Source organism: Emydura macquarii, unplaced genomic scaffold (genome assembly GCF_026122565.2).
Source record: "Emydura macquarii macquarii isolate MOO-44397 ecotype Brisbane River unplaced genomic scaffold, CSIRO-AGI_Emac_v2 contig_1363, whole genome shotgun sequence".
NCBI classification, from domain to species: domain Eukaryota; kingdom Metazoa; phylum Chordata; order Testudines; family Chelidae; genus Emydura; species Emydura macquarii.
The window spans coordinates 25,134,973-25,152,073 of record NW_027131500.1 but is presented as its reverse complement, the minus strand read 5'-3'; the positions used below and the strand labels follow the sequence as shown (position 1 = coordinate 25,152,073).

General features: G+C 41.9%; 2 protein-coding genes across 4 annotated transcripts in view; one reads left to right on the top strand and one right to left on the bottom strand.

The window, feature by feature from the left end:
• The window catches only part of ANAPC10 (anaphase promoting complex subunit 10), a 276,728-nt gene that overhangs the window by 26,409 nt on the left and 233,218 nt on the right, over window positions 1–17,101 (bottom strand). Inside the window, exon 6 of one of the 2 annotated variants that reach the window (XR_010920523.1) lies at window positions 3,828–4,007. The exons of the other annotated variant lie outside the window; for it this stretch is intronic. The gene's annotated coding sequence lies outside the window, so the exon portion shown is untranslated. Of the gene's footprint in view, window positions 1–3,827; window positions 4,008–17,101 lie in introns of those variants that run through there. 2 annotated transcript variants of the gene reach the window in all.
• The window catches only part of HHIP (hedgehog interacting protein), an 87,152-nt gene continuing 84,067 nt past the window's right edge, over window positions 14,017–17,101 (top strand). The window contains exon 1 of one of the 2 annotated variants that reach the window (XM_067551952.1): window positions 14,017–14,283. In XM_067551952.1, coding sequence (XP_067408053.1) covers window positions 14,017–14,283 — 267 coding nt within the window. The remainder of the gene's footprint in view (window positions 14,284–17,101) is intronic. The other variant, XM_067551954.1, reaches the window with a different exon arrangement.

Genomic DNA, 17,101 nt, shown 5'->3' with positions numbered 1-17,101 from the left:
CCTAGGAATGAGAAAACAAAGAAAATGATGGGAAGAGGGGAGAGAAAAGGGGGAGGCATAAAACAATCTAAAAATAGTAACTAAAAATAATCAGGACATTTTAGGCAGAACTGTTTCACATGAAGTGTAAGAAGTATATGAAACTGACTGCCAAGGTTATCAAAGCCATGGATTTGTGTCAAAACTGTGGGGGTGAAGGGAAGTGATGGAAGGAATGAAGATTTATATATATAGGGTCTGAGTGACAGCTGATTTTCAGGGAGTTAAGTGTGGGTTCTTGACAGCCTGAAAGATGTGCTATTTTTTAAAAGGCTCTCTCAGCCTGCCTTGGAGGTCCTTATTTGTAGCAGCAGCTACAATTTGTAGCTTGAGATTTCTATGCTTCTAAGTAATAGCTTTGAGATAACGAGGCCCAGGCTGATGGGAGAGGAGTTGTGGTGTCTGGGGCCCCATCTGCTCCTGTTGTGGGGGCAAGAGGAAACGAGGCAGTAGAAAATTATTGTATAGTAAATAAAATTGTTTATTAGCTATAGGTGGGAGGTATTTGATAGCTATAGGTAGGAGGCTCATCTGGATTTGTTTCTAAAGAGCACAGGGTGCTGGCTGGCTGTGAGCCTACTCTTCAATTCATGTTATTAAATTCAAGTGTAATAGCAAATAAGGATATCACCATCTATGACTGATAGGGGTGTATAAAACTTGACTATACAGCACAAAGCACTAGAAAATATACTGTAGGAAACAATCCTGCACTGGCAGGGAGACAGACTAGGTGATCTAAAGTACTAGTTTTTTCTCTCTTTAGATTCTATGATTATAGTAATACATATGAAATAGCTCTTTGATAATTATATTTACCTCCCAACCAATTAAAGTAAGGTAGAAAATAAACTTATTTAAACAGCACACCATCAACCTTGTTTCTAATGAAGAGCTTGTAAAATACTGAAGTGCATTTGTTGTCCTCTCTGTTTCACTCCATTTAAGACCTTGGGATACACTAAGGACAGCCTGTTTTCTAATTTTGGAATTATGGACAAAACGTGGCCACTGGAGCACTTTTGTTATCTAAACAGTTCCCCATAAAAGTTAAACATAGAGAAGCACAATCAAATCTTATCAGATAGATTGCTAAGTAGGACTTGCTAAGATATTTCAATTGCTGAGCAAAACTACATTTGCAACACGTTTAAGCAGCAGTCTGGGAGCCTTCAAAATTCTTCCCTTCCTGCAGGGTGAAATCCACTGAATAACACTGAGTTCCTGTAAAAAAAGACATACCTTTCCTGCAGGATAACTGGAATTTGAAGCCTGCAGAGTGGTTGGAGAAGACATCATTTCCAGGGTTCTCTGGATTCAAATAATTAATACCTTACAGTTAAAGCCAGGAGCATTATCTGAAACTGTCTTAAGTATTTCTATAGCACCTACAAGCTAATTTTTCTGTAAGTACCTCTTTAATGGTTGTAGTCTGAAAAGTGACTCTATAAAAATGGCACTATGAGAGACAGTAATTGTGTAATCCCAGTGATTTCATAACACATTTTCTAAGTTTACAAATAAAATAATATTTTGTTTTCTAAGCTCCAGCCCCGCAAATGTAGCCTGAAAATCAAATGGTGTTCTTTCTGGCTCATTCTTCAAGTAATTGGAATATAAAGTCATAAGCAGTTCTATGATGCTGCATGAGGAAAGGACATAGAAGGGCAGGACAAAAGGCACTGAGAAGCAGAGTGGAGTCCCCAAAGTTTCCACAGTGGGGGCAGAGCTATCTGAGGAACCCTTTGCTCACTGGGTTTTAGGACCTAAGCCACCTGCCTCTCCTCTGCAACTTCCTAAAATTCTGTGCTCAGAGGACGCCTGTAAAGGAAATAGCATGAAGTGACCCTTGAGAAGTTTCCAGGACTGCTCTCTCTCTTCCATAAGACTTCACACTGGAGAGTAAAAGATGACTCATTAGTAATATCTCTTAGGGTCCAGTTCTGCTGAATTTTACCCTGTATTTAAAGACCATGGGATAGATTCTAAGCTAGTGTCAATTGTCAAAACTCAGTTGAAGTCAATGAAGCTATGACAATCTACACCAGCTGATGATCTGCTCCTCTCTCTTGTAAGTGGGGATCTTTGTTACTGGCCAGCACAAATCATTTCATATTCAATCCAGAAACAGAATTTCCTATCACCTAGATGCCCATAATGAAATCCTGGCCCCATTGAAGTCAATGGCAAAACTCCCACTGACTTTAATGGAGACATGATTACACCCACAGAGATCTTCTCAGCTGTTGGGACATTAACACTTTCCAATAGCTTATATCCTACAACAGCAATAGCTTACGGTTTACTTTCCTAAATTTAGGAAATAGACCAGGAGATAGAAATGCAATAAGTAAGGGAAGGAAAACACTAATTTCATACTTTCCTCTTCAATAAAAATTTACTTTAATTTTTAATTCCTTACTACCATTTCTTGATTATGATATTAGATAGATATCAGTGCCTATGAAAGATTTTGGGCATTGGCAGAGAAGACTTCATTACTAGCCAGGAGAGGCGAGAAATCACCCAACAGAGGCTTGTTTCCATCACAATCAGAAGGATATATCTGGGGCATGCACTCCAGATGCCAATAAAAAGACTCTCATATGAAGCTGTCAAGTGGAATCCAACTGGTGTGAGGTAACAAGGTCATCCAGGAGAAACCTTAAGAAGAACTCTTAGCAGGGATGGCAGAACAATCAACCTCAACACTGCAGACCAGATGGAAGTACCAGCAAATGACAGGGAGGAATGGAAGAGACTAGTTTTGGCCTTGTGCACCAACACTGATATGGAAAAGACGTAAAGTAAAAATGTAACAATATGCTATCAACTTGGTCACAATAATTTGGATACACAGATGATTTCACAGTCACCATCCAAGCGAGCACCTTCACCCAAACAGAATGCAACCCAGCAGACGATTTGGAGAACTGGAGTACTATTGATTACAGTGATTCCGACTGACCCCTCAAAAAACAGCTGTCTCCACGTTCCACCTGAGCAACCAGCATGCAAAGAAATGCCTGAATGTTTCCTACTGCTACACCAAAATCAGGCACAAAGATTTTCCAAAATATCTCTGCATGGTTCTAGACCATAGACTTGCATACCATCAACATTTGATGGAGACCATGGCTAAGACAAAAGGTAGGAACAATATCACCTATAAACTAGCTGGGACCAGTTGGAGAGCAGATGCTCATACCTTGCAGAAAGCCATCTTAACCCTTGTCTTCTCAGCAGCTGAATATTGCACATGAGTATGAGCAGGTACCGTACATACAAACTTGTTGACATGCAACTGAACACTGCTATGAGTATTGTCACAGAAGAGAAACAGCAATAATATGTGACTATAACCATGCTGTAATGAACCCAGACTTGCCTATCTATGAAGATCTCTAACCCCTCTCCCCCAAAAGACCACCTTAATCCAGAAATCCCTTCTGATTAACGACTAAAGCTCTCAAAACCTTGGGACTGTCACCAAAAGACAAGCAGAGGAGGCTGTGGTAAAACTGCTGGGTCAATAATCAAGACCTGATTATGGATCCTACAGACCAACCACTTGGCTTCACCATGCCATGTAAGATATGAATCACAGTGAACTACAGCAGAACCTCACACAGGTGTTGCAATTACCTACTACACAAATAGACAACCAAATCAAGGAACATTTAGTGAACTGCTGCCCTCTAAGATCCTTCTCTGGAAGGACAGCTTTCATTCATTCCATGTCATCAGTAGTCATAGAGTGGATGACAAATTTGGAAGTTGACCTTTAATATTGCTTTTTAATTTGCCATACAAAAGAAGAAGATGACAATCTTTGTCAGCTGTCCCCACCACTTCATGTCTACATGCAGCAGGCAGAATCTCTTTTGCAAGGCCACCACCTTCTCTGGGTGACAGGTCATTGCCAAAATACTCTTCTCCGTGTCTTATGTCTTGTCTGCCTCCTGGTCCTGAAATGAGAATTGCATTAATGCCAAGAGTTGGTGAAGGTCATTGCCCAGAGCTGAATCCATATCTTGGCATCAGTTGGAATGCAGGACATGGACACACATCTAGAGCATGACAAGACGGAAATGGGCGAGCTGAGAGCACTTTTGCACTGAGGCCCAGGAAGGACAGACAAGTTCTTCCACAATATAGCACAAAAGAATTCATAGAGCAGCCCAGCTAACTGCAGCATTAAAAACCATGGAATATGCCCCCAGCAGCCTTAGCACCACACAAAAATGAGTACAAGCACCACTGTGGACACAGCAACTTTAGAATGGCTATGTGGACATTCACACCTGGGCTAAGGTAACCCGGTGATCATGCAGATTAATTCTGCAGTAAAGACATACCCCCTGAGCTACGCATCTGGTTGCTAAGCAAGGGCCATGGAATACACAAGGGCCATCCTTTTGCATAATTTTACAGCAGAGAAGCCTGTGAGAAATTTTCACGATCTTCTGTGAAGGAAATGTTAACTTACATAAGACTGCATAGCTTGAAACTATGCTAGTTGTTTTCTGGGTGCATTAGGACTCAAGTATCCACACAAGCTTCGTGTGGACATGGTATCTGTGAAATGCCTATCTGAGAAAAACACTCTCTGCTAAGAATCTCCCTCAACCCCAGTGCTCAGGGCTTTGATTCACATGTTGTATTAGTTAAAGTCTGTGTGCCTGGCTACCAGCGTAGGGCATAGTCATTCTCCACTACCAGAAATTATAAAGCAGATGCCTGAGGGTCCCTTTTCTCTACAATGCTCTCACAGCCTCACAGTGGTTTCTAGCATATTCTTCAGAATATCAGACAAAGAATAAAGCTACCATTACTGCCATACTGACCCTACAAGATGTAGACAGCATCCACATCTAGCAATGGCTGAAGAGGAAGACTTTCTTCTTTGCCATGATCTTGATCTAGAGAAGGCTCCCCTGATCCCTCTGGAAACAGACTACAATACAGAGGACAAATTGTCCAACATTGAAGGAACGTCCTCCAGCTGCCACTGAAGCTCCCATTACTGTCATTTGTACTGAAGAACACGTAGCCTGTCCTACAGAAGTACAAGCTTGAGTATGGCCAGTCCCACTGCAGAATACTTTTGTGATGGCTATTCAACAGACCAGGAATCCAATTTCTCTCCTGTGGATTTCCACAGTCAAACAAAGAGGCTTTTTAAAGACCCACCACATTTCTCCTGGAAGGAGCTACTTCTCAAATATTCTTGGTCTCTGGGGTTCCCTACTACAGTACTCTGCCTCCCAGACTACTCACAGTAGCCATAACACACAATACTTGCCTGAGCTCAGCATCACCAATAAGCTAGCCATGGCTGTTCCCCTTACTACCTACCTTGCATATATCCCATAGCACAGGTGTGGTAGGCACTTTTCCCTTATTTCCCTGTTAAATGTTACTGTAATCTGGACACAAGCCCTCTCCTATACTGCTTGTCATCCCTTAAGCAACTTTTTCCTTATGGAGCATAGTAGAAGGCAGGGCAAATATTAGGTCTGGAGCTCACTGATTCTCCTGGCTGATGTTACTACTGCTAATAATGCAGTCTTCAAGCACAGATGGGACAGTGAACACCCTCCTAAAGGTTTAGACAAAGACTCCATTAATTTGCAAGAACTAGAACTAAGTAGTTGGTAGATTTAGACACAAGAGAAAAGGTGTGAATCATTCCTTTCAGAAACCATTTCACTATAAGACGTATGAATAAAGAAGATCCTTAGGATGGAGACATAAGCTGATGGTGGATGTCAGATGAACTTTGAACTTAAGACCAAGCCACGCTTTAAAAATAAAATAAAATAATAAATAATAATAATAATTAATACATAGCCCAGGATAGGAGAAACAGTAGCCAATGCTGAACCATCTGTTTCTGGACAGCCCTAATAAAAAGCTTCTTCCAGTTTATTGCATAAGTTCCCCTTGTAGATAGCTTGTGACTTTGCAAAAGAATATGCTGCCCCTTGTAAGTGCACTCATGGTCCAAGTCTCTTAAGGTTTCCTGATTCATGCAGTCAGCTATGACAAGAGTTCTAAAAGAGCCAGGACTCAAACTGGAGGCTCTACTGCCTGGCCTAGAAGAATAAGGGACCAGGAATGACATGCCCAGTCAAGCGTGATCCACAAATCTGTTCTTAATTATTTTCAAAGATCAGAGACAATGCATGGAGGAACACCTTGCTTTAGTCCAGCATAATACTCAGGGAACCAATGCCTCTTCCTCATCTGGAGCAGAAGTGATGACAGTTCATATTCACTTTTGTTGTAAATACAGTAAGTCTATCTGAACAGTTCCATATCCATGAAAAAATGTTCCAACTTCTGTGTCTACCACTTGCTATTCATACTAGACACTGATTCCATTGCACATCATCTGGTAGGACATTTCCTGGAAGGTGGACAGCAACAGGAAAGATCTGATAATGGATGTAGCACTCGCAGAACTGAATTGCTTCTTGACATAACAGACTGCAATGAGCTTTTTCCTGTTGTTTGATGTAATGCATTTCAGTAGTGTCATCTGTCAGAACTTGGATTATTTTCTACCCAGTGTGTGGAAGAAAGGCTTTGAAAACCAGATGAACTGCCCTTATACACAGCCTGGATTCTGCAAGCTTTCAAATTCTTTAAATAATGAAGTGATTCTACCCCTTGAGGCATATATTACAATTACAATCAAATATTCTTAAGGATGAGCTGTACTGACCTATGTAGTTCTTTTCAGATGTGAGGGAATCCCTAATTTCCCAAGGAATGGTCACTATAGAGTAGATGTTGTCTAACTGTGGTAAGTAGATTGTCTTTAACCCTTAATTCAGGGGCTTTGTTCTGAATCTGGCAAACAAAGTGATTTAAATATGCAAGAGGCCATGAATCCTAGCAGCCTAAAGAAAAACACTATTCTTTGTTATTTGTATTGCAGTAGTGTTTAGAGGCCCCAATAAAATTGGAGCCTCATTGTGCTAGATGCTATACAAACACAAGAAATAGACTGCATTCTCGGTATGGAACTTCATTCTGGGTATTAATTAAATGGCATAGAAACTATCTCCAGAAATTTGTCCTGTCATGGATATGCTATACCTATCATGGAGTCAATGATGGCTCCCATAAAAGGTATTATTGGGTTTGGTATAAAAGTTGATTTATCAGACTTACTAACTGAAACATATTTTAATAAGAGAGTATATTGTCTGCAGGGCAACATGTACTTCTTGGGCTGATTGGGGGCTTTTATCAGTCAGTCAGTCAAATATGGCTATGAATCTTTTGATGCAAGTGGGCTTCCACTTCCACCAGGCACTTGATGAAGATTCATGAAGCCCTTAGTAGACCAAAAGGGTGCACTTTGTTCTAATGTTCCTTTGTTCTAAGAGATCCTTTCTGATATAAAATCTTAAGTATTTCCTGCATACTCCTCCAAAGGATATGTGGAAATATGCATCCTTGAATTTGAGAGCCCCAAACTAACCCTGTGATTCTAGGAGGGGATTATAAAAGCTAACATCACTATCATGAACTTGAACCTGTAGATTCATTTCAGTTTTTTTAACTCTTGCATATTGGAACTGAACAATAAATCCCATACTATTATTGGGACAGAATAACCCACAGAATTTAACAACAATGCAGGCTCAACTAACACCAAGTAGTAACTACCCTCCTACTAACAAAACTAAAAGCTAATTGGAAAATGCAATTACACAATTATTTACAGTAAGTAATATGAATATGCCTGACGAAGGGAGGGGCAAAGTAAGTTCTAACCCTCTTGCCTGTGGCAGTTGAAAGGAACTGAGAGCAACTGAACTGCAGATTATTATATAAACTCATACTGCATGTTCCGTTCCAGGGGGAGCATGTGTGCTGCTTCAGCAAGCACAGCTTTCCAGAGGGTTTCAAATTCAAAATCACGGGCACTTGCATATCCCAGAAGCTGACAATCTATACAGACAATTGTTGGAGAAACACTGTTCTAAGTGACAGCAGCATGTTCCCTAAGAGTGCACTTGGCACCAAGAAATCAATGCAGCAGTATGGAAGCCTCCAGAATTAGATTATTTTGACACAGCTGAGTGGATAGGTTGCAATTGTAAAGTTTCCAGTGTTTTAAGGTAGGGACATCTTTTATAAAAGTTTTAATAATCTTTTCTTAAGCAATTGAGAATTGTTTTTAGACAGCTGACTTATCTGTCTGTGATATGTAACAGGGAGGAGAGGGAGCAGAGGTTTAACTCAGTGGCATCCTCTATTGGATGCTGCCAAAGATACGATTTGACGGGCAAATGGTCCTACATTTCTACCATTTCTTATACTCTAAATTGTAATCCTCTTAAGCTGGTTTCCAAGGCATATATTTTGAGATCAAACTCACTTTTATTAGAATTTAACCTCTGATTTAACATGTAGTTGTGTTCACTATCACTAAATGTAGTTCTCAAAGTGAGCAGGAACTCAAAGTGAGCAGCTGAGGAGCGCTTACTTTTTTTTTTTACACAGTAGAACTGATCTCCATTTTTTTCTTTGAATCAGACAAAAATTTGTGAACAAGTGAGAAATAATTCAACCATTGAAAACAGATGATTAAATGGGGAAAAGTAAATGAAAAAATAGGAGAGGGGCCAAGAAAATGAACAATTAAATGAAAGCTCTGATCACACTTATTTTGCCCTGTGCACTTTTGGGCTGATCAAGTGAGAAGGGCACCTGTTGATTCCAATGGCCTTTGCATCAATCCCCTACCCTGCATCACTTACCCCTTCTGCTCAGGGCTAGGCGTCACATTACAAGACTTTGCCACTTTTTTCTTAGTAATACTATTGTGTTCACCCAGTACAGTTACAATCTCTACTTATTTACAATCTTCAATTATTAATATGCTTCTAGTGTACAGGAATACATTGAAAGAGTTGGTTCATTTATCATGCGACTTTTGAAATATTAAGTGTTATTAGAGAAAACAGTACCTTCCAATTAACTCATAAGTAGAAACCCCTTATAATGTAAATAAATCCTTAATTGAGAAAACATTTACATTAAATCTTCAGAGAGGAGGAGGACAGGGTTTTGCTTCAATGTCCTCATTTTTAAAATGGATATATTAGAAATGAGAGTCTATTTGCCTAACTCATGGGGATATTGTGAACAAATAAAGCACTATATAAGTGCTAAGTATTATTAATTATATTATTAATTAATTATTATTATTATTATTAATAAACTTATATTTTATTCTCAGCTCCACCAGACTTCCTTTGTGGTTCTGGGCAAATTGCTTAACCTCTCTGTGCCTTAGTTTTCCCCAGCTATTAAATGAGAATAATCCTTCTCTACCTCATGTGATGTGTAAGGCTTATTGTTTGTAAAGCATGTTGAAATTCACAAGCTGAGAAGATACTATAGCATATCACTTTGTTTTAATTATTATATGGGATAAACATTATTTTTTTACAAGTATGACAGTGTATAAAATAACCATGTTCTAACGTGAAAATTAAAAAAGCAAGAAGCAGTGTGGTGAAATGGACTTGGCGATGGGACTCAGGAGAGCTTGGTTCAATTTCTGGCTCTGCCACTGATTTATTTGGTGATTTTTGGACAAGCCATTTACCTCCATATGCCTCAATTTCCCCATCTGTAAAATGGGGATAATTATACTGGCCTCCTTTGTAAAGTGCTTTGAGATGTATGGACAACAAACACTAGATAAGAGCTAGATATTTTTGTTTTCATTATTAATAATAACGGTTTGTCATATAAATGTAACTCTTCAGCTCTATGCATGTTTATAAATACTTCAGAATGTGTATTATTCACACAATAGAAAAGAGCTGAAGGTCTAATAGACCCATCCACATTACAGGGAGGTGAATACTGGATTCGTCTTAGCTAACATAGGGATGCTCGCTGCTACTCAAATGAGGATTCCACTGCCACCTCCATGGATGTTTCATGCTGGGAAAGTGCAGCTTTAGTACGCACCAAGAAATTCAGTGCTGGCTGCAGCAGGATATTTGCAGGATCAACTGAGTTTCTGACAGTAACAATATTTATTCATCAATTAATTTTAACTGCCACATTGTGACAAGGGGGTGAGGCAGTATCTGAAATAACTGACTCTCAAACCTCATTGGCCTTTAAAAATTACAGGTGAAATTCTGTGCTGTATTTCTTAGATAATACTTACGCCTTTGAACTGAGACTTTTTTTGAAGTAGAAACCTGATTACAGTATTTTAATAAGCTTAATACTTAGTTTAATGTATTTATAATCTTGGACTTTAAACTCTGTGGGGCATGGACCATGTTCTTGTATTTATTTGTATAATGCCCAGCACAATGGAGGCCTAAATGTAATTTGAGCCTCTGGGTTTTGATGGAGTATGAATATGAAATAATAATGTGGATTTGAAGGAAACTGTGGAAGTACAAAGGTGATAGGAGGACAATCAAATGGTATACCCCTCTATTTGGGGGAAATGAAAGTTTGTCTTCTATTGTTAAAAAGTGAGGATCCAGGGAAAGATAGCATAAAGTCTGAGCTATTTATACAATACCCTATGTGGTGATTTCCTGTTCTCCCTGAATGTTTAATTCTAACTGAATGAGTAAGGAGATCATTTTAGTGCAACAGTGGAAAAGAAATGTACTGCTGTCGGAACCTGACCAGGAAGAATCAGCTGTGAAAACAGCTAAGAGACACAAGGCTGTTTCTTCTGGTTCAGACCCCTTCTTAGCATTTTTGGCACACAGGAATACCACAGCACATGGGTGCCAAAACAATCCAGCACAGGCACTGAGGGAAAGAGGACCAAAACCCTGCTACTTTTTGCAGCCAGAAGAATGGGAACTCCACTGAGAGAAAATAGCCAACAATTAGAGGAAGTGGCGCTAGGGTATGACAGGTCAGCCAAAGACCTACTGGGCCTGGAGACAGGTATACATTCCTGTGGGGCTCCATCCATTCAAGAGACACCAGAAGGAATGGACTAAAGGAGTTGTGATGGGTGCAGTGGCACCAAGATCATATGAGGTGATTATACAAGACGGGCAATTGATCTGAAGGAACAGGAGCCAGGAGACACAGCACCCAGAGATAACCTACAGACATACAGAGCTCATTAACCAATGGAGAGACAGAAAACCACCCACAGGCCAATCCCACAGGGAAGAAGAGGCCACAGACAAATAGTTTGCTAGACTCAGAGACAGGTGACAGGGAGACAGAGAAAAGTCACTCCTAGTGTGGTTGCCTGTTGAGGAGACCAACTATCTCAAAGTGTATGGACTCACAATTAGGGTCCTATGTAAATCACGATTTCATGGAATGCATGGAAATCACATAAAGCCCCCAAACTGCTATTTTTTTAAATATTACTTTACAGTGCTGTGCACGTCTGAATGGAAGAACAGACTGCTCTGAGCAAACTTAGTCTATGTCAAGGATGGAATGAATTACCAGCAGGCTTAGACAGTGTCAAAGAGGGAATGAATGTCACCGGCAAACTTAATCAATCTGTATCCTGCATACACACTGTAGCCCATAGGACTAGCCTGCTTACTTCCTTACCACAATATCTGCAGTGGTAGGGGGCCACCACAACACTAAGTTTGTTTGTGAAACTCATTCGATCATTAAAATTGACTACATTTGCTAGGTAAATTCATCTGTGCATATTCTGTGAAATTCAGTACTTTTCCATTTACACTGTCATTAATTTTCTCTCTTTTTTTTTTTTTTTTTTTTTTAAGTGATATCCACAGGGCCCTAATCATGATCAGTGAAACTGGAATCAGAGGACCCATATTCCCCGGTGGGATTGTTATGGACAGAACACTTGGGGAACTGGAGAATGGGTGCAGTACCTTGGAAGCAACTCAACCACAAGAACAGAGCAGTGCACGGGGCTTAATAAAGTTCCTCTTGTTCAACTTGACCTTTATTTAATTTCACTGTGTTAATGATACAGGACCTGTAACTGTTGTACTTGAAGCTCAAACTCTGTAGCAGGTGTGAGTGTGCACAACTGGATGGCAAGGAGTGGATCTCTGACTCTACAGTGTAACTGAGCAAACATACACACATGCACACACCCCTTGCAGAAGGGATTGAGAGTGCATCCTGTGCTGTGCTCTGGGGCTGAAATGTGTGGAAAGGGGGTAGCTTTTCATTCTCCTGCCCGCAGCACAGCTTCCCAGAGCACAGCCCAAGAATGAGAATTGTGCCCAGCTTCAGCTATTGGGTCCTAATGAACAAAGGATACGCTTACACTTGGAGTTGGAGGGCTGTGATTCCCAGCTGGAGCTACCTTTCATGGAAAAATAGAATGTAACAGGGGGATCAGGCTAGTCGCCCAGAGCATGTACCCACCACTGGACGGCCAGCCACCCAGTTCCTCCCAGCTTGCACTGCTGCAACTAAATTCTATTTTTTAGCCCAAGTGGGTCTCCTCCAGCCGGGCATCACACCCCCAGCTCCAAGTGTCCATTTCCCCTCAAGTTCATCAGAAGCACACTCTGCCTCAAGCAACCCTTGGTGTTAAGTCCCTTCAGCCTTACAGCTGGGGAAAACCGGGCACAGAGCAGCGCAGGACCCAAGCATAATTTTTTCAGGCCCAATACAAAATTGTAACACGGCCCTCCTCCCCTGTTACAAATCTCCAAGATTTGCAAATTTCACAAGATCTGGACAATAGATATATAGATACAGAGAAGTAAGTTTCTATCCTCAGGCATGATCTACAATTTAGCCTGAATTCTTTCCTCATGGTAATGGGGGTTGCAGCCTGGGCCGGGCTGTAAAGTGTACCTTCCCTCCCCCCACGTGGGGGCCCTGGAGCAGCGCAATGACGTGCCCAAGGTCACACCTTGACTCAGTGGCACATCGGGGACCAGAATCCTAGTCTGGTGTCTCCCCTGCTCTGACCGGCCGCTAGACCCTGTTGCCCTGGAGGGAAAGGGGGGAAGAAAAAGCTAGCGCTACCTGCATCCCGCTGGCGCGTCTACACTCGTTTGCTGGGCAGCCATGAGGAGTTGGAGTGGGGGGCAGCCCCCCCTCCCCCCAGGGGCAGGACCCAGCAGCAGCTTTGCCCCCAGCAGTTGCACGGGGACGTGTTGGGGTCCGGCTCGGTGTGTGTGTCCGAGCGGTTGGCGCAGCCGGACCTGTTCTCTCCCTTTACAGTGTGTGTGTGTGTGTGTGTGTGTGTGGAGGGGGGGCAAACATCAGCACAGCAGGCGCCAGCTTCAGCCCGGACCGCGCTCCCCACCCAGCAATTGCCGGTGCCGGGGCACCCCGCAGCCAGCCTGCGCGAGCCCTCCTCGGGCCGCTCGCTCTCGCGCGCGCGCGCGCCTCCTCTCCTCCCCCCCCGACACACACCCACCCACCCGCGCGCGCGCTTTCCCCAGTGCCGCTCGGTGACGTGAAGGGGCGCGCGGTGGCAGCACCTCCCCGCGCGCTGCTTAAAAAGAAGAAAAGAGGGAGCGAAACATGAGAGCCGTAGCGAGCTGCAGCCAGCGCCGGCCGCGGAGGAGGCATCACCCAAGCCAGGCGGCTGCTACTGTCCTACCTAGAGAACATCCTTTATATGGGACAAGTGAACCGCCTCCTCCTCACACCGCAGCACGGGGGAAACCCCTGGCCCAGCTCTCACCGAGGCGCAACAGCACCAGTTACGAAAGCCGTGTCACTTGCACAACCTTAGCCCCACAACTCCGCAGCATCCCCCCCCCCCCAGCCGTTTTTTGCATCTTTATTGAGGGGAGCAGAGGTGGGGGGAACAAAAGTTCTTTTCCCTTTAGATTTTTTGGTAACGTCATCACTCTCCAGCCCTCCCCCCCCCCCGCCCCCGTTTTGGGGGTACTGATTCCCTGGTTTGAAGTGCAAAAAGAAAATCAATCAGTGGAGGGGAGGGGGGGGTGAGTTTGGTTTGGTTTTTTCACTCACACGGTCCAAGGCATGATGCTGAAGATGCTCCCGTTTAAACTGCTGCTGGTGGCCGTGGTTCTGTGCTTCTTTGAGGGGGATGCCAAGTTTGGGGAGAGTGGAGCAAGGAGGAGAAAGTGCCTGAATGGTAACCCACCAAGGCGCCTGAAAAAGCGAGACAGGAGGATGATGTTCCTGGAGCCTCCGAGCGGCGGGGAGATGATGTGTCGTGGCTTCTACCCTCGCCTGTCCTGCTGCTCCAGGACTGACAGTCAGGGGCTGCTGCGCATTGAGACGAAGGTAGGCACCCCATGAGACTTTTTGCATGGATGCAAACTCACTGCTAACCTGCCGGGTGGTGTCTGGTTTGATCATTAGTGTTTGGGAGGGTGGGGATCTGATCGAATAAAATGGAAGCATTAAAGTGATCCTGGTTGATTTCCTTGTGAGTTACACAGACCAGTCTCCAGAGCTGCTCATCTGGAAGGAAGGCTTAGTCAAGTGGGGAAGGTATTTTTTAAAAAAAGCTCTCTCCCTCTTACCACGAAGGGTTTTTGCAAATGTGCGTGTTGCTATGAGATCTTACAAATCTCACTCATTCAGATCGTCCCCTCTTGCTCAAAGCAACCGTTCTGTTCTGTGCACTGTCGCATGCTTATTGGCAGTGACAGTTTCTCACAAAACATGGACTTCAGGTACACGGACCCTGTGCTGAGAGGATGGTTTGAGGAAGAAGGAAGACTTGAATGGTTTTTTTTGGATTAAGTTTGTGCATTGGCAGCAACTGTAAATTAACTTGGCGATGGTTTCCGGTTTATTTTTCTTGGGGGTAAAAAAGCGTGTACAGTTTTCTCCACGTGTTTGGTCAGTGAATGGTTTGGATAGTAGATGGTGCTAGTGTATCAGAGCATGGTGATCGCTAGTCAAGACTCTTGTAGTACATATGATTACGTGTATCAGCTGAAAGGGACTCACTTCACTATTATCAATGGCCTGAGATATTTGCCTTTTCACACTGCCTGACAATGCATATACCTCATTTAAAATTGAGTTTGAGTTGACTTGAAAAGAAGCATTCCTTATTGGAATTTTAAAATATTTAATTGGGTGCATCCTTTAGTAACTTAATTTCTGTTTATTAATGTGTTGTTTGCGATTTCTCTAAGACGTTCATGTATAATTCTGCAGGATCTTATTTGATAAGCAGGGAAATGATATTAAGTGTGTACCCAGAGAGGAAAATTGCTGAATAATGTCATTAAGAATCACTGCACGTGAAATAAACAATCAGGTGTCTTCTCCCCCTTCCCCCCCCCCCCCACTCTCTTTCCCTCCCTTCCCCCTCCCTTCCACCCCCCCCCCCCCTCCAACCCCCAGTTTAGTTTTAATTAAGAATTCCTCAGTTACAACACTGTAGTTGTCAAGGTCTGAGAGACTCTTGGAAAACTTGTGTTTCAGTCTTGCTGGCCCAAGCATAATAAAAAAAAATACCCAGCCTGAATCGAATTTTTATGCTCAGTTCACGGTAGATTTCACTCCATTCTCATGTAAACAGCTTCTACGAATCAACATATGTGTCTGGGTGGTATCTCTCACTTTGTTTTGTAACAAAAAGCCATATTGCATCATTTAATTTGCTCAAGTCATGCAAATAGGAAAAAATCAATAGGACAAAAAGGGGTCGACTTCTCCTCCTCCCCACTAAACTGCTGCCCACACACAGAGTCCTGTTGCTTATGGCAAAAGAATAACAACAACACCATTGTGTTTGTTAGTTGGTTCACTAATGGGTGAAACTGGAGAACATCATTCTCCTTCAGTCCCCAGCTCTGTCCAAATGTTCATGCCTTTTGAGGGAGCATTTGTCCTACCCCCTCTATTCCCAGATGAGTGAGAACCGTCTTAGTGCAGGTTTTCAGCTGCAGATCTCTCTTTATTCTTACCATATGCAACAGTAGTTTGAGATTCAGGGCAGATATATTTCTTCATGCTGTCCAGAGACAGTGTCATTAAGCTCCTGTGTGGTAATTCAATTAAACTACAAAATAACTACATTCAGATAACCTTAAAAGCCTAATTGAAGTGCACAAAAGTCAGAGTAAGGACTGGAAAATATGTCCTTAACTCACTCTGTTTGTAATATATAGGTATTTCAGTACATATGTTGTGTGAGATCACCCACTGTTTGGAGACCCCTGCAATAATTAGGTTCAACATGGTGAATTAAAGATGGCGTTTCAGACAATTTTGAATTTCCTAGCTATTGTAGGGTTTAGGCCCTTCACACTACTTGAATCTATCTTTTGTTTAATTCTTTGTTTTGTGGATGGTAGTATTTAAAAAAATATCCTTTAAGTGTATGAAGTTTCAAATAATATGCCATAACATCTGTTTCTAAGCATTAAAATCTACCTTATAAATATAGATTTACACGTTTTAATGGATAACATTTTAAAGGTTTTAAAACCACATTATTTACCCATTAAATGTCAATGGTTACTGCTATCCTAAATCAGTTTTATCATGTAAATATCTATTTAGACAATTTTCCAAAATACATCTCATTTATACTTGATAGAAGTAGTGACCATGCCACAAGAGACATTACAATCTATTATGCAAAACACTTGGAAGGAACTTTGCAAAAAGTTGGTTTTTGACACTGTATTCTACAAGGGCTCCAAAAGTAGGACACTGCATAGGTCTTTAACTGATATAGTATAATGATTAATATTCATCCACAGGATGGAGTGTCTATGACATTAATAGGAATCTGAACATTAACTTTTTAAGCAACTGAGCATGCTTAGCAGGCATTTTCAATTTCAGATTAGCTTCTTGGTTAAGATGCTGTGTGTCAGCCCTGAGACAATTTTATGATCAAATTATTGATCAGTCTTTATGATGAAAGCATTTCTAGTCCCTTAGGCACAGCAAAGCAGCAATAAAGGGCACTGCTTTAATAAACAGACATAAAATTAGACTGTCTCTAGTTTTATTTTTGCATAATGTTGTTGGCATTTAACTCTTTGTCTTCTAGTTTTCTGGAATATCCCCTACTTACCATTAGGTTCTCTAAAGCCATAATCAAATATTGTGACACCAGAGTTTTTAAAGG